The 22,378-nt window shown below is 42.6% G+C and overlaps 2 protein-coding genes across 2 annotated transcripts in view; one reads left to right on the top strand and one right to left on the bottom strand.

Moving 5' to 3' along the window:
* The window catches only part of FAM227B (family with sequence similarity 227 member B), a 695,955-nt gene extending 686,646 nt beyond the window's left edge, over window positions 1-9,309 (top strand). The window contains exon 16 of the mRNA XM_040414019.1: window positions 9,173-9,309. Coding sequence (XP_040269953.1) covers window positions 9,173-9,289 — 117 coding nt within the window. The 3' untranslated portion in view covers window positions 9,290-9,309. The remainder of the gene's footprint in view (window positions 1-9,172) is intronic.
* A 71-nt stretch (window positions 9,310-9,380) lies between these two features.
* Window positions 9,381-22,378, bottom strand: part of GALK2 (galactokinase 2) — a 286,795-nt gene continuing 273,797 nt past the window's right edge. The window contains exon 10 of the mRNA XM_040414020.1: window positions 9,381-9,779. Coding sequence (XP_040269954.1) covers window positions 9,569-9,779 — 211 coding nt within the window. The 3' untranslated portion in view covers window positions 9,381-9,568. The remainder of the gene's footprint in view (window positions 9,780-22,378) is intronic.

Raw genomic sequence — 22,378 nt, 5'->3', positions numbered from 1 at the left:
GGCGGGTGCCAGAATCAAATAGCCAGCACCCGACCTCTATGACATGGAGCTGCGATCCACTGCAGTTAACCCCTCAGGTGCCGCACCTGAAGGGTTACCTGCCGCTGATCGCAGCTCCCTGTCATAGAGGTCGGGTGCTGGCTATTTGATTCTGGCACCCGCCTCCTGTATTTGTATTAACAGCTCAGTTATCTTCATTGGTGGCGCAGTGGCTACAGCCCCTCCCCTCCTCCTCCCATCTCTCTCCTCACTGGCAGCGGCGGCAGCAGCAGCAGCACAGGGGGGAGGGAGAGACTCCTCCTCTTCGCTGCTGAGAAGAACATCGGCGGCCGGGCAGAGAACTATCATCTCCTGTGCCCCGCCGCTGTATTCAACTGCAGAGCTGCGGCGGCCGGTCTAGTCACAAATGGCGACAAGACTAAAAAGTCTTGTCGCCATTTGTAAATTCTAAGTCGCATTGGCGACCATTTTGGTCGCCATCTGGAGCCCTGTACTATTTTGGCGGAAATACGTCTTTTTGATCGCCTTTGTGTAGTACTTTTAGTGATGTAAGGTGACAAAAAATAGCTTTTTTTACACCGTTTTTATTTTTTTCTTTTCTTACGGTATTCACCTGAGGGGTTAAGTCATGTGATATTTTTATAGAGCAGGTTATTACGGACATGGCGATACATAATATGTCTACTTTTTTTTTATTTATGTAAGTTTTACACTATGATTTCATTTAAAAAATAAATAAAAAATTATGTTTTAGTGTCTCCCTAGTCTGAGAAGCATAGTTTTTTCAGTTTTTGGGCGATTGTCTTAGGTAGGGTAAGATGTTTGCGGGATGAGATGACGGTTTGATTGGCACTATTTTGGGGTGCGTATGACTTTTTGATCGCTTGCTATTACACTTTTTGTGATGTAAGCTGACAAGAAATTGCTTTTTTAACACCGTTTTTATTTTTTATTTTTTTACGGTATTCATCTGAGGGGTTAGGTCATGTGATATTTTTATAGAGAAGGTTCTTACGGACGCAGCAATACCTAATGTGTATACTTTTTTTTATTTACTTAAGTTTTACACAATAACAGCATTTTTAAAACAAAAAAAAAGATGTTTTAGTGTCTCCATATTCTGAGCCATAGTTTTTTTTTTTTTTTTGGGCGATAGCTTAGGTAGGGGCTAATTTTTTGCGGGATGAGGTGACGGTTGGATTTGTACTATTTTGGCGGGAATACGCCATTTTGATCGCTTGGTGTAGTACTTTTAGTGATGTAAAAAAATAAAGTCTCCCCCCCTAAAAGTTTCAAGTAAAAAAAAAAACACGTCATTTTCCCCAATTGAAGTAAAAAAATTTTTTTTAAGTATATTGGGAAAAAAAGAAAAGTTGACATATTAGGTATTGCCGCGTCCGTATCAACCGGCTCTATAAACATATGACATGACCTAACCCCTCAGATCAACACCGTCAAAAAAATAAAATAAAAACTGTGCTAAATAAACAATAAAAAAAAAAATATATATATCAATTTATTTTTTGTCCCACTTTGGGACTTCAACTTTTGGGGGTCTGATCCGCTTTAGAATGCATTCCAATATTTCTGTATTGGAATGCATTGGCTGTAAGTGTAATACAGTGTGTATAACACATACAGCTTTCTGCCTATGAGATCCAGGGGGCTGGATCTCACAGGCTCTCCACTGGAAGGCAGCCCTGATGCCTAAGGAAGGCATCGCGCTGCCTTCCATGCCATCGGGTCCCCGTCACAGCAGCACGGCAACCCGATTGCAGCTCCGATTCCCGTGAGGACATCGCATGTGCTGTGGTCAGCATTAACAGCGGCATATCAAGGGTTAATGCGCCGACATCGGTGATTTCACCGATGCCGGCGCATGCAGCAGGGGTCCAGCTATCAGTGACTGCCGGACCCCTGCCGCGGATCGAGTGAGTGCAGCTCCTGCACCCGCCCGATCACAGCGCCGTACATGTACTGCGCTGGTCCTTAAAGGAAACCTGTCATGTGGATATTTGATTATAATCTAACAAATTATATACAATCATTAACTACTAAAAAGTGCCTTAGATGTATTCACTTACTGGTGTGACAGATGGTTACCTCATAATATACACACAAAGCCACATGCCGCATGCTAATGAGCTGATTTGAGTCCAGCGTGATGTCATTGAGTCCAGCGTTTATTTAATTAACAGCTATAGCCACTCCCCTGCCCACCTGCTGCTGATTCATATGGAAAAAAACTGTCAATCAGCAGCAGGTAGGCGGGGGGAGTCAGGAGCTCATAAATATTCATGACTCATCATTATGAGCTGGAGCTTTTCAATACAAGATGTTGGCAGATTGACTGGGTCAATTAAAGAAAGTGACCCAGCATTGTGCTAAGAGAATCAGTCACTTATTTATGTTGCCCTTAGTTAGGACACCATAAAACTGGTGACAGGTTCCCTTTAAGTCACGGACATCCTCTACGGGTTAATATCCCTTATAATTTGCTCCTTGTACGCAAGATCTAGAGGCGCTTAAGTAGAAAGACTGTATATAAATATATGATATAATACAAAGGTAGGTTAGGACCAAAGCGGTATATACTTTTTTCTGAGGCTATATGGTATACTTATGTTGGTAGACGATGTTTATAAAACATATAAGTCTAATGTTCATTGGTTGTATACTTGTATCAATGTAACAGATAATTAACAGCTCCTTGTTGTAGCATGATATTGTCATACCCGAAAGCAGCTGAGTTTTAATGGCCGCTCGGTGTAACTTGCTTATTAATGCAGTGTCCCACGTGATTGGGAGCCGCTGCTTTGATCTCGCTGCGGAAGAACCAGCACATATACTTCGTAATGTTGATCACCGTGCCGCATGGAGCCGGCAAATGGATTGGTGTAAATCAATCCTTATAAGCTGGAATGTCAGCATAGATGAATGGCTGATCTTCAAGCTGACTGCAGTAAACATCTTATTGTTTCACTGCTTTTAAAGGATGGTTTCTCAATGAGGGAGCGGTGATACTAGTATTGTGAATTTACCCTAAAAACGTAGACTGGATATCTCCAATAGAAATAATTAATACATCTATACAATGCATAGATGTATTAATTCTTTCTATTGGAGATATCCAGTCTACGTTTTTAGGGTAAATTCACAATATTAGTATCACTGCCCCCTCACTGAGAAACCAGCCTTTAAAAGCAGTGAAACAACTGACAATTCACCACTGAGGAAGGAGATAGCTTCTCTGAAACTCGTCTGGTGACAATATAAAGAGGGGCGATAAGATATTGACTGCAGTCAGCTTGAAGATCAGCCATTCATCTATGCTGACAATCCAGCTAATGAGTGATCTACACCAATCCATTTGCCGGCACCCTGCGGCACAGTGATCAACATTACGAAGTATATCCGCTGGTTGTTCCGCGGTGAGAATAAAGCAGCGGCTCCTAATCACGTGGGACGCTGCATTAACAAGCAAGTTACACCGAGTGGCCATTGAAACTCAGCTGCTTTCGGGTATGACAATATCACGCTACAACAAGGAGCGATACATTATCTGTTACATTGATACAAGTATACAACCAACGAACATTAGATTTATATGTTTTATAAACATCGGCTACCATCTAGCTGCAGAAAAAAGTATATACCGCTCTGGTCCTAACCTACCTTTGTGTTATATCATATACTTATATACCGTCTTTCTACTTAAAGGGAACCTGTCACCAGTTTTATGGTGTCCTAACTAAGGGCAACATAAATAAGTGACTGATTTGCTTAGCAAAATGCTGGGTCACTTTCTTTAATTGACCCAGTCAATCTGCCAACATCTTGTATTGAAAAGCGCCAGCTGATAATGATGAGTCATGAATATTTATGAGCTTCTGACTCTCCCCGCCCACCTGCTGCTGAATGACAGTTTGTTTCCATAGGAATCAGCAGCAGGTGGGCAGGGGAGTGGCTATAGCTCTGAATTAAATATACACTGGACTCAATGACATCACGCTGGACTCAAATCAGCTCATTAGCATGCGGCATCTTTGTGTGTATATTATGAGGTAACCATCTGTCACACCAGTAAGTGAATACATCTAAGGCACTTTTTAGTAGTTAATGATTGTATATAGTTAGTTAGATTATAATCAAATATCCACATGACAGGTTCCCTTTAAGCACCTCTAAATCTTGCGTACAAGGAGCAAATTATAAGGGATATTAAGCTACCTGTTCATTTTTATATTCAATAATATACGCAATATCGGAGCCTCTCAATTAAAGAAAGTATATGAGCCAAACTGCAAATATAGGATCATCTTATGAGAGACTTACATTATTTTGGCGATTAATTATTATATATGAACTATATTGGACATTGAGTTGCGACTGAAAATATATGAGAGACTCATATCCCTTGATGACAAGTTACTTTAGCAATATGATGCGTATTTAGGGCTCTTGTTCTATTGAATGTTGGTATAAATATGTTTACAAATGTAATATAGGGGCAATGACATATCAAAATTTCTGCCATATTGAATCTGCTGACTGATCAGTGGCTGAACTGCCATCGAACACTGAGTAGTAAATATATATATATATATATATATATATGTGTAAAAAAAAAATGTATATGCATGTATTGATTTACAGTTCCATGGAAAATCTAGATAGCAGCCACCACAGATTGACCATGAGAGTGTAAATTATGAATATTTTGGGGATCCAGGATATTTAATATTTTGGTTGATCATTTTATTTTATTTAATTTTTGGATAATAAATGATGATATATTAACAACTATTTGTGTACTTCTATGCAACACCAGATAACTGAGTGCCCTCCAATTTATTTACACTTTTTTAAATTAGTCTCCAAATCACACCTCACCACCTGTGCCCTTGGCCCAATCCCATCCCACCTCATCCCTAACCTCACCACTTAAGTTATCCCTGCCCTAACCCACCCTTTCAACCTATCGCTAACCACTGGCATCTTCCCTGCCTGTTTTACATATGCAACCGTCACACCCATACTCATGAAGCCTTCCCTGGATCCATCCTCTTTATCCAGCTATCGTCCCATTTCACTGCTCCCATTTGCATCCAAACTCCTAGAACAACATGTCAATCTTGAATTTCTTCTCACCTCACTTACTTTTTGATCAGATGCAATCCGGCTTCAGACCAAATCACTGCACTGAAACTGCCCTAACCAAAGTTGCCAACGATCTGCTAGCTGCCAAAGCTAATTGTCACTACTCTGTGCTCCTCCTTCTTGACCGTTCCTCTGCCTTTGACACTGTTTACCACTCTCTCCTCCTACAAATCCTCTCTTCCCTTAATGTCAAAGACCTAGCCCTCTCCTGGATCTCCTCGTACCTCATCAACAGAACCTTCAGCATTTCCCATTCATACACTACCTCCTCATCACGCCCCCTCTCTGTTGGTGTCCCTCAAGGCTCTGTCCTGGGTCCCTTACTATTTTCCACTTATACATTCGGCCTGGGACAGCTCATAGAGTCCTATGGCTTCCAATACCACCTCTATGCTGACGACACTCAAATCTACCTCTCCGGCCCAGATGTTGCTTCCCTCCTATCCAGAATCCCAGCGTATCTGTCAGCAATATCTTTATTCTTCTCCTCCCGCTTCCTAAAACTCAACATGGAGAAAACTGAATTCATTGTCTTTCCCCCCTGTCACTCAGCCCCCCTACCTGACCTGTCCATCACAGTTAATAGCACAACACTCTCTCCAGTCTCGCAGGCCCACTGCCTGGGGGTAACACTGGATTCTGCCCTGCCCTGCCACATATCCAAACCCTCACCTCCACCAGCCGTTTCCAACTTAAGAACATCTCTCATTTTCGCGCCTTCCTCGCCCCTGAGTCAACTAAAATACTAGTGTATGCTCTCGCCATCTCCCGCCTCGACTACTGCAACATCCATCTGTGTGGCCTCCCATCCAGCACCCTTGCTCCCCTCCAATTTATTCTCAACTCTGCTGCCAGGTTAATCCATCTCTCCCCTCGTTTCTCCTCTGCCAATCTCTTCACTGGCTCCCCATTTCCCAAGGAATTCAGTTTAAAATACTTACCACTACATACATCTCTGCCCTGCTTTCTCGATACATCCCCACACGTAATCTCAGATCATCACAGGACCTCCTCCTCAGTTCTCCTTTCATTTGTTTCTCACACAGTTGACTAAAAGATTTCTCACGTGCCTCTCCCCTATTTTGGAACTAACTACCCAACACATCAGGCTCTCCCCCAACATCAAAAGCTTCAAGAGTAACCTGAAAACCCACCTTTTCAGGAAAGCCTACCATCTGCAATGAGCATGCTGCCACCACACAGCCACAAGAGCTGTACCTTGGAACCAAACCCGAGTTCAGGAAATGTTTTTTTTAAGTACAAATTAATTTATGATGTTATTACCCGAAGTCTTGTGAGTCTTCGCGAAGCAATAACTTCGGCTCATCGGAGCCAATACATTCTAATACTGTACGAAGCTCCTGCTCTGTACAGTATTGGAACAAGGTTTTATGCGAATCGACTTCAGATGTTTCATCCAAAGTCGATACGCTCATCTCTAATAGTAAGCTCTTGCGGGCAGAGTCCGCTACCCCTCTGTACCAGTCTGTTAATAGTTTCTTGTTTACTGTGTTTTTTATTTCTGCGTAACCCCAGCTGGATATACAGCGCCATAAAATTAATGGCGCTTTAAAAGAAATAATAATAATAATAAATGTCATAGTGAAACGATAAGTTTGACTCAGACAGTGCGTTGTCTTTCCTTGCTGGTGAAGATGGGCTCAATAGAAAGTCTATAGGTAGAAATTTATCAGTCCTACCATGCCAGTTTTTGGGCGGAATAAAAGCTGCAAAGACTACGTTGCAACATTTTTCGCCTCCACTCTTCAGAAAAAGAGGTACAAGGAGGGGGTGGGGGCAGGGCCGGCGCTACCATAGAGGCAAGGGGGGCAATTGCCCCAGGGCCCCCGACTCCTTAGGGGCCCCCAGCGCCGGCCCGGCCGCAACTACTATATTATCTATAATTCTATTGTGTGCCTGTGTGGTCTGGAGACGGGCCGGTGCCGCGCCGCAGTAATGTAATTAAAACTAACTGGGCTGGAGTAGTCTGGAGTGGAGGGGCCCCCCGCCGGGCGCCGGCGGCCGCTGACTGTGCCTGCGCTGCGCTGCCGCTGCTTGTCTCTTTAAGAGATTCGAGACTGGAGAGCGGCATGCACAGCACAGGCAGGCACGTCTAGTGTCTGGCTGACGTACGTTGCCACAGGCTCCGCCCCCCCGCCCAGAGCAGAGAACTTGGATGCAAAGCAAGCAAGCGCCATTGGCAGCCAGCCACAGCCCAGAGCCCAGTCTGACTCTGCCAGCAGCGCCAGGGAAGGCCCGCCGCCCAGTCAGAAGGCAGCCAGCCCCCAGCCAAGTTCCAAACTTCCACTGACTGTCTGGTAGGTTCATTGGTTATATTATTTTGATGTTAATTAAACTGGATCGGATCCATGATGATCCATCCATCCATTCCCAGTTTCCCACTCACTGACTTACTTAGTCCCAGGCACCCGTCCAAGCCGTCCCAGTGTACTACTAGCCCGCCCTGCGGCCCTGGTTCTGTTTGTGTTTGGAGTCAGTTAGACTGGAGAAATGTGCATTTGGGGGGGGGGGGCAGTTATTTGTACTACCAGTAACTGCCCCCCCCCCCCCCCCAAATGCACATTTCTCCAGTCCAACTGTCCAAACAGAACCAGGGCGGGCTAGTATACTGGCACTGGGATGGGTGAGATGGTGCCTGGGATGGATCCGATCCAGTTTAATCAACCAACCTACCAGTAACTGGTTGGTTGATTAAACTGGATCGGGATCCATCCCAGTCTGGTAGATTGGTTGATTAAACTGGATCGGATCCATCCCAGGCACCATCTCACCCGTGCCAGTATACTAGCCCGCCCTGGTTCTGTTTGGACAGTTGGACTGGAGAAATTAGCATTTGGAGGTGGGGGGGGCCCCTTATTGTTTTTCGCCCCAGGGCCCCATTTCACCTAGAACCGGCCCTGGGTGGGGGCAGAGGGCTCAGCCCATTTATCTTTTTTTAAGCCAGTTTTCTGGCGTAAAAGAAGACTAAAACCGATGCCAGCTAAGGTCTGGCGTATGTGACTGCCAGAGATGTGCCTAATTTATATCAAGGTGTGTGCCTAGTCATAAATTAGGTGCATCTTCTGACAGCGCAGGGGAGATCATAGAGCAGCGTAAAATGCAGGTCTATAAGAGACAGTCTCTAGTCCATCTTCAGCACTCCACCTATCGAAACCTTTGATCTGTCACTATGACATACTGTATCAAAAGTTTTTTGAACATAGTTACACTTTAACATCCTATTGTAAATTCATAATTTTACTGTATCATGAGGGAGATATACATTGTAAGAACTCAGATGACATTTGTGCAGCTTACCTTTAGGTCACGTTTGACTCTGGAGCTAAACAATGTTACTTCTTCAGAGGTGGATGGACCTTCATTATATGGAGGATACTACTACAATAGTGTAGCTGGCTCAGTTTTTGGTAGCAGATGACTGCATGCAGACAGAATCCTGATTATCACATTGACCTAAGCCCAGCTTGACCTGACCTGAATGTCACCTAAAGGGGTTTTCCAGTACTTCCAAACTTATGACCTATCCTCAGGATAGGCCATCAATATCTAATTAGCAGGAATTTGACACCCTGCACCTCCACTGATCAGCTGTTCTGCAGATGCTCCAGCATCAGATGCAGTATATCCATCATGATACTAGAACCTGTGCCCAATCATAAGGTATATATCTGTGATAAAGGGAAACAAAGTGACAGCTGCTTACCTAAAATGTTCCCCTGATCTGTTAGTTCTCAGCACTTCTTATTATTGGTCAGCAACGATGTCTATCAGTGCTCCACCTGAGTGCATCATCTTTTTAGTGAAATATCTTCTGTGTTGCTTGGTAGCTACAGAAAATTCATCCCTGATGTGCTATTCATATACATATAGACATTTTTCCTAAAGATGAAACTGGCAAGATCATTTGTATTATATTTTGTGGCTGTACCCATTCCATTATTTGTATGCATCAGTTTAGTTCATAATTTTTTTCTTCTTTCTCCTGCTTTAGCAAAAGATGCCATTTTCCAGTAAACTGTTCAGGAAAAAGGATTTGACCATACAAGATGTTCTTGATGCTGACAATGAATGTGAACCAACCACTGAGCAGACATTAAAACATTACTAAAGTCTTTATGTTGAAGCCAACTTCCATTATGTCATTTATTGTTGTATTTTTAAACAATAAAATATGATTTTGAAAGTAATTCTTTATTTCCAGTTTTATTACAATGAGTTTTAGAAAATGTTATTAATTATGTCTGTATAGTATTCTTCAGCTTGCAGGTTACCAGTGGATACTAGGCCTTTAAATATTAAAAAGGCATCATTTATGAATATTGAGGCATTATGTCACCCAAGTGTATGTATTTCACTACAGAAATCTCTGAAACCTACTTCAGATTATTCATTTTTTCTCCAAAATTACCATAGCTCCACTTCCAGGCTTTGTGGCAAACAGGCTTTGTTTCTGAAGTGCTGATCGACGGCTATCAGTTTTGTAATACATATCTTGTAAGTTGGTTAGGAATACATTCAGCTTTTCAACGGGAACCATCGAAACAGTGCAACCTCCCCATCCAGCTCCTGTCAGACGAGATCCAATAGCACCAGATTTCCTAAAAGCAAATAATGTTCATTTAGATTTTTTGTTTGTGAAAAAAGGAGTGTTTCAAAGTTGAATGTGTATGAGGAAGTTTTCTAATACGCAGGGAAAAGTTGCTCACATACGAAGCTCCATAAACGTATTACCTGATTATGACATTACTTGCTTTAAAATTGGTGAGCCATTCTTTAAAAAAACAAGTGAATACATATATATATATATATATATATATATATACACATACACAGTGGCTTTCATAAGTATTCACCCCCCTTGACTTTATCGTATTTTGGTGCCTCACAACCTGGAATTAACATGGATTGTTTGAGTATTTGCATCATTTAATTTACAGAACATGCCTACAACTTTGAAGATTTTATTTTTTTTTTATTGTAAAGCAAACAACAAATAGGACAAAATAACAGAAAATGTTAATGTGCATAACTATTCACCACCCTAAAATCAATACTTTGCTCCAAGTCGCTTTGGATAAGTCTCTATGAGCTTGCCACATCTTACCACTAGGATTTTTGCCCATTCCTCCTTGCAAAACTACTCTAGCTCCTTCAAGTTGGATGGGTTGAGCTTGTGAACAGCAATCTTTAACTCTGACCACAGATTTTCTATTGGATTGAGATCTGGGCTTTGACTAGGCCATTCCAACACATTTACATGTTTCCCCTTAAACCACTTGTGTTGCTTTTGCTTTAGCAGTGTGTTTGGGGTCATTGTCCTGCTGGAAGGTGAACCTCCATCCTAGCCTCAAATCACGCAGTGGTACAGGTTTTGCTGAAGAATATCCATGTATTTAGCACCATCCATCTTTCCCTCAACTCTGACCAGTTTCCCAGTCCCAGCTGCTGAAAAACATCCCCACAGCATGATGCTGCCACTACCATGTTTCACTGTGGGGATGGTGTTCTTTGGGTGATGTGATATGTTGGGTTTGCTCCAGACATAGCGTATTCTTTGATGGCTGAAAAGTTAAATTTTAGTCTCATCAGACCAGAGCACCTTCCTCCATACATTTTGGGAGTCTCCTACATGCCTTTCCGCAAACTCACAACGTGCCTTTGTGAAAGTTATGGCTTTCTTCTGGCCACTCTGCCATAAAGCCCAACTCTATGGAGCATACGGCTTATTGTCGTCCTATGTACAGATACTCCAGTCTCTGCTGTAGAACTCTAAAGCTCCTCCAGGGTTACCTTAGGTCTCTGTGCTGCCTCTCTGATTAATGCCCTCCTTGCCCGGTCCATGAGTTTAGGTGGGCGACCGTCTCTTGGCAGGTTTGCTGTTGTGCCATGTTCTTTCCATTTGGTTATGATAGATTTGATGGTGCTCCTGGGCATCAGCAAAGATTTGGATATTTTTTTGTAACCTATCCCTGACATCATTGCCCCTTACTTGTTTGGAGAGTTCCTTGGTCTTCATGGCAGCGTTTTGTTAGTGATGTCTCTTGCTTAGGTGTTGCAGCCTTTGAAGCCTTTCAAAAAAAGGTGTGTATATGTAATGACAGATCATGTGACACTTAGATTGCACACAGGTGGACATCATTTCACTAATTATCTGACTTCTGAAGGTAATTGGTTGCATTAGATCTTTTTATGGTCTTCCTAACAAAGGGGGTGAATACATACACACATGCCAATTTTCTGTTTTCTATCTCTAAACAATAGTTTTATTTATATATTTTTCTTTTTTCACTTCACCAACTTCACTAAAAAAACATTGAACTTAAAGGGGTTGTCCAGGTTCAGAGCTGAACCCGGACATCCCTCCATTTTCACCCCGGCAGCCCCCCTGACATGAGCATCGGAGCAGTTCATGCTCCGATGCTCTCCTTTGCCCTGCGCTAAATTGCCCAGGGCAAAGGCATTTTTAGGAGTTCCGGTGACGTACCGGGCTCTCCATGGGGCAGACAGGAACCCCGGTGACGTCACCGGCACTGATGGGCGGGATTTAGCTCTGTCCTAGCCAGTAAAACGGCTAGGGCAGAGCTAAAGCCCGCCCCTCAGAGCCGGTGACGTCACCGAACACACTGCCGGGAGGAAGTTACCGCCCGGCAGTGTGTTATTGTAAACAAAAGAGCCCGTGCCCTGTGCGATCTAGCGCAGGGCACGGGAGCGCATCGGAGCATGAGATGCTCCGATGCTAGGCTCAGGGAGGCTGCCGGGGTGAAAATAAGGGTATGTCCGGGTTCAGCTCTGAACCCAGACAACCCCTTTAAGTCTGTAATGTAACAAAATACAAAAAAAGTCAAGGGGGGTGAATACTTTTGCAAGGCACTATATATATATATATATATATATATATATATATATATATAGATAAATAAAGCAATTTTTTTCAAATAGCTGTTGTTTTTAGAAACTGCTAATTAAAATTGAAAGTAATTATACCTGCTAACACATATATACTTCCTTGGTAGAAGTGCCTTCAAGAAATTAATTTTTTTTTATCATTGTATGTCACTTGTAGGTTTTCCACTGGGACTCAACTACAGATCCCAGCAACCATTAGATGTCAGATAGACCTGGAGTAGTTTCCAAACCACAGAGGAAGATACTATGGTTGCCTAATCCTGAACTAGAACATCCAATATATTTCATGACAAAGTCTTAAATGTCAAAGTAAATCACTTTGGCATTTTCAGACCTCCAAAAGTACAAGTATTACGTTTGAGAAGTCCCAGAAGACACAGGAGGCTGTTACGGTTTTCTCATAAAATAAAGATACACCACAAAGATTATGCTGAAAAACAACCTAGGCCAAAAGGGAGAATTTATAAAAGCTGGCTTCACAATTATTTATATAAAATGTCATTTACTGAAAGTAATAGACGAAACAGGAACTCTTCATATCACATCTTGAAAATCAAATGAATACAAAGCATCTCAAAAAGTGAATATAAGAATTTATTTTATTTGGCTTGGCTGTTTCTTGCATTTCTTGCAACATACAAACCCTGCAGTTTACTAATATATATCAGCACTGACTAAAATGGGTTCTTATAGGGCAGTGATGGCTAACCTTGGCACTCCAGCTGTGGTAAAACTACAACTCCCAAGATGCCCTCCTTGCTTGGCTGCTCTCAGAACTCTATAGAAATAAATGGAGCATGCTGGGAGTCGTAGTTTCACCACAGCTGGAGTGCCAAGGTTAGCCATCACTGTTATAGGGGATGCCCGATAAAGATATCACAGGTTCTAAATGTACCTCCCCAGTGACCAACTGATTGCAGAGGGTTTAGTTACTTCAACCCCTAGCAATCAGTTGCAATGTTTGTATTATTACACTATCAATTTAGTAATATAGAGTCAACAAAACTGCTGACAGTGAATGCTATTCAGCTGTATGCACTATAGCTGGTACTATGCATATAGTACCACTAGTACTATAGCTGCCAGTTACTAAATCTATTTTGTACTATACTACTGTAGCTACCATGCTTAATGTGTAGACAAAGATTATCCAGACTAAACCCAGCCCCCTCCTTCTTAACTTCCTGGCTTACGAGCACTAGTATCAGAGGAAGAGGGGTAAGGGGGAAGAAGACATGGCTGTAGCTTCAAAGAACAATGCAATGCTTTTCTATTTTTTTTTTCAATTCAATAGCGATATCTTTTGAAACAAGACAAAAAATAAAGACAAATAAGGAGGTTATGATAGGATTTTTAATTTATTTATTTTGATTCTGGGTTTAGTGTCCCTATAACCCTTTAACCCCTTCAGGACCCTGTCATTCTTTGCAAATCTGACATGTTTCACCCTATGTGGTGATAACTTTAAAACGCTTTTACTTATCCAAGCCATTCTGAGAATGTTTTCTCGTCACATATTGTACGTCATGACAATGGTCAAAATATTTCATTTTTATTTTTAAAAGAAAAAACCAAATTTACCAAAAATTTGGAAAAATTCACAATTTTCAAAATGTCAATTTCTCTTCTTTTAAAACAGATAGTGATACCTCCTAAAATAGTTATTACTTTACATTTCCCATATGTCTATTTCATGTTTGGATCATTTTGTAAGGGCTCAAAAACACAATTTCTAAGGACCAGTTCAGGTTTGAAGTCACTTTGTGAGGCTTTGAATGGCCTGCGATTTTGCAAGTTCTCCCACTTAGAAATCATGGAGGGGTCTGAAATTCACATTGTAGGTGCATTCCCACTCTGAGAGACAGAATTAAAAAAAAAAAATAAATCAGGAAATCACATTGTATGATTTTTAAAGACTTTATTTGTCTTGCACTGCTGAACATAAGTATTCGAACACCTAAGAAAATCAGTGTTAATATTTGGTACAGAAGCATTTGTTTGCAATTACAGAGGTCAAATATTTCCTGTTGTTCTTGACCAGGTTTGCACACACTGCAACAGAGATTTTGGCCCACTCCTCCACACAGATCTCCTCTAGATCTGTCAGGTTTTGGGGCTGTCACTGAGCAACATGGAGTTTCAGCTCCCTCCAAAGATGTTCTATTGGATTTAGATCTGGAGACTGGCTAGGCCACTCCAGAACCTTGATATGCTTCTTACGGAGCCACTCCTTGGTCATCCTGGCTGTGTGCTTCGGGTCGTTGTCATGTTGGAAGACCCAGCCACGACCCATCTTCAATGCTCTGACTGAGGGAAGGAGGTTGTTGCTCAAAAATTCACAATAAATGGACCCATTCATCCTCTCCTTAATACAGTGCAGTCGTCCTGTCCCCTTCGCAGAAAAGCACCCCAAAGCATGATGTTACCACCCCCATGCTTCACAGTAGGGATGGAGTTCTTGGGATGCAACTCATCCTTCTTTTTCCTCCAAACACGACAAGTGAAGTTTAGACTGAAAAGTTCTACTTTGGTCTCATCTGACTACATGACTTTCTCCCATGCCTCCTCTGGATCATCCAGGTGGTCATTGGCAAACTTCAGATGGGCCTGGACATGTGATGACTTGAGCAGAGGAACCTTCTGTACAATGCATGATTTGAAACCATGACAGCATAGTGTTCTACCGACAGTTACCTTTGAAACTGTGGTCCCAGCTCTCTTCATGTCATTGACCAGCTCCTCCCTTGTAGTTCTGGGCTGATTCCTCACCTTTCTCATCATCAGTGATACCCCACGAGGTGAGATCTTGCATGGAGCCCCAGTCCAAGGGAGACTGACAGTTGTCTTTAGCCTCTTCCATTTTCTAAAAATTGCTCCAACAGCTGATCTATTTTCACCAAGCTGCTTGGCAATTGCCCCGTAGCCCTTTCCAGCCTTGTGGAGATCCACAATTTTGTCTCTGGTGTCTTTTGACAGCTCTTTGGTCTTGCCCATGGTAGTAGTTGGCGTCTGACTGACTATGGGGTGGACAGGTGTCTTTAAAGAGCTCAGACAGGTGCTAATAAGTTAGATTAATGAGTGGAGTAGAGGTGGACATTTTAAACCACCTCAGCCCCCTTAGCTTAAACACCCTTAATGACCAGGCCACTTTTTACACTTTTGCACTACACTACTTTCACCGTTTATTGCTCGGTCATGCAACTTACCACCCAAATGAATTTTACCTTCTTTTCTTCTCACTAATAGAGCTTTCATTTGGTGGTATTTCATTGCTGCTGACATTTTTTGTTATTAATCGAAATTTAACTATTTTTTTGCAAAAAAAACGACATCCATATATAAATTTTTATCTAAATTTATTGTTCTACATGTCTTTAATAAAAAAAAAATTGGGGTAAAAAAAAAAATGGTTTGGGTAAAAGTTATAGCGTTTACAAACTATGGTACAAAAATGTGAATTTCCGCTTTTTGAAGCAGCTCTGACTTTCTGAGCACCTGTCATGTTTCCTGAGGTTCTACAATGCCCAGACAGTACAAACACCCCACAAATGACCCCATTTCGGAAAGTAGACACCCTAAGGTATTCGCTGATGGGCATAGTGAGTTCATAGAACTTTTTATTTTTTGTCACAAGTTAGCGGAAAATGATTATTTTTTTATTTATTTTTTTCTTACAAAGTCTCATATTCCACTAACTTGTGACAAAAAATAAAAACTTCCATGAACTCACTATGCCCATCACAAAATACCTTGGGGTGTCTTCTTTCCAAAATGGGGTCACTTGTGGGGTAGTTATACTGCCCTGGCATTCTAGGGGCCCTAATGTGTGGGAAGTAGTTTGAAATCAAAATCAGTAAAAAACGGCCGGTGAAATCCTAAAGGTGCTCTTTGGAATGTGGGACCCTTTGCCCACCTAGGCTGCAAAAAAGTGTCACACATGTGGTATTGCTGTACTCAGGAGAAGTTGGGCAATGTGTTTTGGGGTGTCATTTTACATATACCCATGCTGGGTGAGAGAAATATCTTGGCAAAAGACAACTTTTCCCATTTTTTATACAAAGTTGGCATTTGACCAAGATATTTCTCTCACCCAGCATGGGTATATGTAAAATGACACCCCAAAACACATTGCCCAACTTCTCCTGAGTACGGCAATACCACATGTGTGACACTTTTTTGCAGCCTAGGTGGGCAAAGGGGCCCACATTCCAAAGAGCACCTTTAGGATTTCACCGGCCATTTTTTACAGATTTTGATTTCAAACTACTTACCACACATTAGGGCCCCTAGAATGCCAGGGCAGTATAACTACCCCACAAGTGACCCCATTTTGGAAAGAAGACATCCCAAGGTATTTCGTGATGGGCATAGTGAGTTCATGGAAGTTTTTATTTTTTGTCACAAGTTAGTGTATTATGAGACTTTGTAAGAAAAAAAAAAAAATCATCATTTTCCGCTAACTTGTGACAAAAAATAAAAAATTCTAGGAACTTGCCATGCCCATCACGGAATACCTTGGGGTGTCTTCTTTCCAAAATGGGGTCACTTGTGGGGTAGTTATACTGCCCTGGCATTCTAGGAGCCCTAATGTGTGGTAAGTAGTTTGAAATCAAAATCTGTAAAAAATGGCCGGTGAAATCCTAAAGGTGCTCTTTGGAATGTGGGCCCCTTTCCCCACCTAGGCTGCAAAAAAGTGTCACACATGTGGTATTGCCGTACTCAGGAGAAGTTGGGCAATGTGTTTTGGGGTGTCATTTTACATATACCCATGCTGGGTGAGAGAAATATCTTGGCAAAAGACAACTTTTCCCATTTTTTATACAAAGTTGGCATTTGACCAAGATATTTCTCTCACCCAGCATGGGTATATGTAAAATGACACCCCAAAACACATTGCCCAACTTCTCCTGAGTACGGCAATACCACATGTGTGACACTTTTTTGCAGCCTAGATGCGCAAAGGTGCCCAAATTCCTTTTAGGAGGGCATTTTTAGACATTTGGATCCCAGACTTCTTCTCACGCTTTAGGGCCCCTAAAAAGCCAGGGCAGTATAAATACCCCACATGTGACTCCATTTTGGACAGAAGACCCCCTAAGGTATTGAATGAGGGGCATGGCGAGTTCATAGAATATTTTTTTTTGGCACAAGTTAGCGGAAATTGATATTTTATTTTTAATTTCTCACAAAGTCTCCCTTTCCGCTAACTTGGGACAAAAATTTAAATCTTTCATGGACTCAATATGCCCCTCACGGAATACCTTGGGGTGTCTTCTTTCCGAAATGGGGTCACATGTGGGGTATTTATACTGCCCTGGCATTCTAGGGGCCCTAAAGCGTGAGAAGAAGTCTGGAATATAAATGTCTAAAAAATTTTACGCATTTGGATTCCGTGAGGGGTATGGTGAGTTCATGTGAGATTTTATTTTTTTACACAAGTTAGTGGAATATGAGACTTTGTAAGAAAAAATATATATATTTCCGCTAACTTGGGCCAAAAAAATGTCTGAATGGAGCCTTACAGGGGGGTGATCAATGACAGGGGGGTGATCAGGGAGTCTATATGGGGTGATGACCCCCCTGTCATTGATCACCCCCCTATAAGGCTCCATTCAGATGTCCGTATGTGTTTTGCGGATCCGATCCATGTATCCGTGGATCCGTAAAAAACATACGGACATCTGAATGTAGCCTTACAGGGGGGTGATCAATGACAGGGGAGTGATCAATGACAGGGGGGTGATCAGGGAGTCTATATGGGGTGATCACCGCCTGTCATTGATCACCCCCCTGTAAGGCTCCATTCAGACGTCCGTATGTGTTTTGCGGATCCGATCCATGTATCCGTGGCTCCGTAAAAATCATACGGACGTCTGAATGGAGCCTTACAAGGGGGTGATCAATGACAGGGGGGTGATCAATGACAGGGGGGTGATCAGGGAGTCTATATGGGGTGATCAGGGGTTAATAAGGGGTTAATAAGTGACAGGGGGGGGTGTAGTGTAGTGGTGTTTGGTGCTACATATTACTGAGCTGCCTGTGTCCTCTGGTGGTCGATCCAAACAAAAGGGACCACCAGAGGACCAGGTAGCAGGTATATTAGACGCTGTTATCAAAACAGCGTCTAATATACCTGTTAGGGGTTAAAAAAATCGCATCTCTAGCCTGCCAGCGAATGATCGCCGCTGGCAGGCTGGAAATCCACTCGCTTACCTTCCGATCCTGTGAATGTGCGCGCCTGTGTGCGCGCGTTCACAGGAAATCTTGCGTCTCGCGAGATGACGCATATATGCGTGACTGTGCGCAGGGCTGCGGCCTCCGGAACGCGATCCAGCGTTAGGCGGTCCGGAGGCGGTTAAAGGCACAGTAACAAGTCTTTGAGAGCCAGCATTCTTGCTGTTTCTCAGGTGTTCAAATACTTATGTTCAGCAGTGCAAGACAAAAAAATTCTTGAAAAATCATACAATGTGATTTCCTGATTTTTTTTGGTAAATTCTGTCTCTCAGAGTGGGAATGCATCTACAATGTGAATTTCAGACCCCTCCATTATTTCTAAGTAGGAGAACTTGCAAAATCGCAGGATGTTAAAATACTTCTGTTCCTCACCCATAAATGGCCCCATTTTAGAAACTACAAACCTCAAGGTATTCAAAACTGATTTTACAAAATTTGTTAACCCTTTAGGTGTTCCACAAGAATTAAAGGAAAATGTAGATGACATTTCAGAATTTCACTTTTTTGGCAGCCCCCTGTCAGCGTAGCACGTGGGGCCGATGGAGTCAGAGGGAGCCCCCTCCCTTTGTAAACCCTGCTCATGCCGCGGTCAGCGCTGACCGCGGCATGTGAAAGGGTTAATCCGCCGGCATCACCGCATACAGCGATGCTGGCGGATGCGGCAGGGGCACAGCTATCAGTAACAGCTAGGCCCGAGCTGCGGATCGGGCGGGTGCAACTCTTGCACCCGTCCGATCACATCACGTACATGCACTAGAGGATGTGGCAAGAAGCCGCATTCCCTCACGTACATGTACGTGACAATGCGTGAAGGGGTTAAGGACATGGTGATTTTCTATTTTTGCATATTCATTTTTAACCCCCTGACTTCTCAGTTCACATTTCGTTCACATAGACATATGAGCTTGTTTTTTTGTGGGACAAGTGGCACTTTCTAATGGCATCATTTAATATTGCATACAATGTATTGGGAAGCTGGAAAAAAATTCCAAATGAGGTGGAATTGAAAAAACAAAACACAATTGCACCAGTTTTATGGATTTAGTTTTTTACAGCATTCCCTATGAGCTAATACTGACGTGTCTCCTTCATTCTCTCGGACATTACGATTACAGCGATACCACATTTATATAGTTTTTCTTGTGTTTTAATACTGAACTTTGGGGAATTTTTTTTTTCTTTGCATCGCCATCGTCTGGTACGTGAAATAGCCCTGGAGCAGTCGCCATTACGGATGATCGAATTTCATATTTTGACGTTCGTGTGCGGGTTCGTGTTGTGGTATTTACTGAATTGCGTTATGGATTCTGTTACCACGGACCATAATGCAATTCCATGACGGAATGCATAACTGAATGCCTTTAGAGGCATTCCGTTATTTATTCCGTAATAATAGAAGTCTATGGCCTGCCTTCCCATATATTGAGTTTTACCACAATGCATTTTATAAATGGCAGTTTTTGCATACTTATGTATGTGCCCCCTGTTATGTCACTTTCTATGGAGATCTGTATGGGAGAAAATGGCACTGACCCTAAAAACACCTGTGCTGTGTTCATTTTCCCATAGACTGCCATGCAACATCTGGAACTGGCAAAAACCTGAAGCCTAACGCTGGTATCACACATACGCTTTTTGCATTTTTTTATGAGGTTTGAGGCTTCTGGCTCGTGTTTTTTTGCAAAAGATTACAGCTCCAGATTTTGCATGGAAGACTATAGGGAATATTAAATGAAGGGCAAACAGGTATTTTTTGTAGTGACTTTTTTTCATCCTTGAGGTGCGTTTTTTTGGGTCAATGTTTTTTTTTTTAAATCACAGAATACTTGATTACTTAGCATTTTCCTTCATTGCCTGGTTTTGTTTTCCCATTGACCTCCACTGGATTTTTTGTGCATTTTAAGTGCAACATGGGTTGCCATTTCTTAATGGCATTTATGCTTGGCTTTGTTTTACAAAAGCTTTTTTACCATAACTGCTATAATTTTCTAGACCAGGGCTGGCCAACCTGCGGCTGTCCAGCTGTTGTAAAACTACAATTCCCACCATGCCATGCTGTAGACTGTAAGCTGTAGGCTGTCTGGGCATGCTGGGAGTTGTAGTTTTGCAACAGCTGGAGAGCCTCAGGTTGGCCAGCCATGGTCTAGACTCTAGACGCATGTGGTGTCACCCACAGCTTTTTGTGGTAGTTTCTATTGCTGTTTTTTGAGCAAAAACCAGAAGTGGATCCAACATGAAGGAGAAATATAAATCGTTCCTTTATATTTATCATTCCATTCCAACCCACTTCTGCCTTTGGCTCAAAAAAGGGCACCAAAAACAGCCAGAAAAAAGCTGTGTGTGACACTAACCTAAGGATACATTTACATGTAGCGAGTCCACTGCGTATATTAAACAATGGAATTCACAGCTGCTAAAACTGCTTGAAATGAGCTGGTTTTAGCGATGGCATAGTTGATGGGATCACAGCAAGTGTTGCATTGCTTGTAACCTTTTAATTGCAGAAGTTAAAAGCCTCAAATTGCAGTTTGCAATGCACTGACCGTGTGCTCGGCGTCTGTGGATGTGGACCCATTCACTTGAACAGGATCTGCGAACTGCACTGCAAAAAGGCAGTGCAGAAAACTTTGTAGTGCTTCCGCGGGATTCCAATCCGTGCCTCTGTTCCGTACCTCACCATGAACGGGTCTGCATACATGATACGGTGCGCACACAGCACAGACCTGCTACAGCCTAAGGTCACCTGAATGGATCTTGCAGAAATCCTTGTGCTTGCCGTCAAAACAACCCTGTTCAGAGGAATGGAACTGATTTTCAGTTGCCAAAATTTCTGAATAGAAATCTGCCATGTCTATGACGGCCCCCTTAGAGCTCATGCACGCGAACGAACGACTTGAATGGGTCCGCAATCTGCAAAATACGGCCAAAGATAGGACATGTCCTATGTTTTGTGGTGCGTAGGCATGGACCCAAAAGCCCACGGAGGCGCATTGTAGTGTTTCCATGGGATTCCAATTCATGCTTCCGCTCCACAAAAGATAAGACCCGCAGTTTGCAGTCTGCAATATGGACCTGGAGTCCTTCCATTCATGTGCATGATTCCTTACACTGTGGGTTTTACTCCGTAGTCTGTTGATTCCTAAGGCCTCATGCACACGGCCATTGCAAAATACAGAAATCAGCTATGTGCATGCTGCACTTTGCTCAGTCCCTATTATAGAAATGCCTAGTCTTGTCCACAAAGCAGGCATGAATGGAACATGTTGTGCATGGATATGGACAGAACACGGATGACATCCGTGTGCTGTCCGTATTTTTTTGTGGCCCTAAAGAAATTAATCAGGCCACTTGCGATCTGCAAAAGATGCGGACTGGACGCAGTCATGTGCATGAGGCCTAAGGCTGCTGCCACACAACAATTTTTATAGGGCCCCTTTCACACGAGCGAGTTTTCCGCGCGGGTGCAATGCGTGACGTGAACGCATTGCACCCGCACTGAATCCTGACCCATTCATTTCAATGGGTCTGTGTACATGAACGTTGTTTTTCACACATCACTTGTGCGTTGCATGAAAATCGCAGCATGTTCTATATTCTGCGTTTTTTCACGCAACGCAGGCCCCATACAAATGAATGGAGCTGCGTGAAAATCGCATAGCAATCGCAAGCAAGTGCGGATGTGATGCGATTTTCATGCATGGTTGCTAAGGAGACGAGGGAAGAGCGACCCGGGTCCCCATTTACTTTATTATTTTCCATTATAACATGGTTATAATGGAAAATAATAGCATTCTTTAATACAGAATGCAAAGTGAAATATCACTTGAGGGTTAAAAAATAATAAAAACATTACTCACCTCATCCACTTGATCGGGCAGCCAGGATAGAAGGACTTTCTATCTTCCTTCAGCAGGACCTGCACTGACGTCACCGCGCTCACCATGTGGTGAAGTCCGGGTTCGGCTCTGGGTACCAAATTCATTTTTTTCTCACGCGACGCCCATGTGAAGGGGGTCTAAACTTTCAGTTTTTTATCACGCGCGTGAAAAACGCATCA

Source organism: Bufo bufo, chromosome 1 (assembly GCF_905171765.1).
Source record: "Bufo bufo chromosome 1, aBufBuf1.1, whole genome shotgun sequence".
NCBI lineage: Eukaryota > Metazoa > Chordata > Amphibia > Anura > Bufonidae > Bufo > Bufo bufo.
This window is presented reverse-complemented; position numbering and strand designations above follow the sequence as displayed.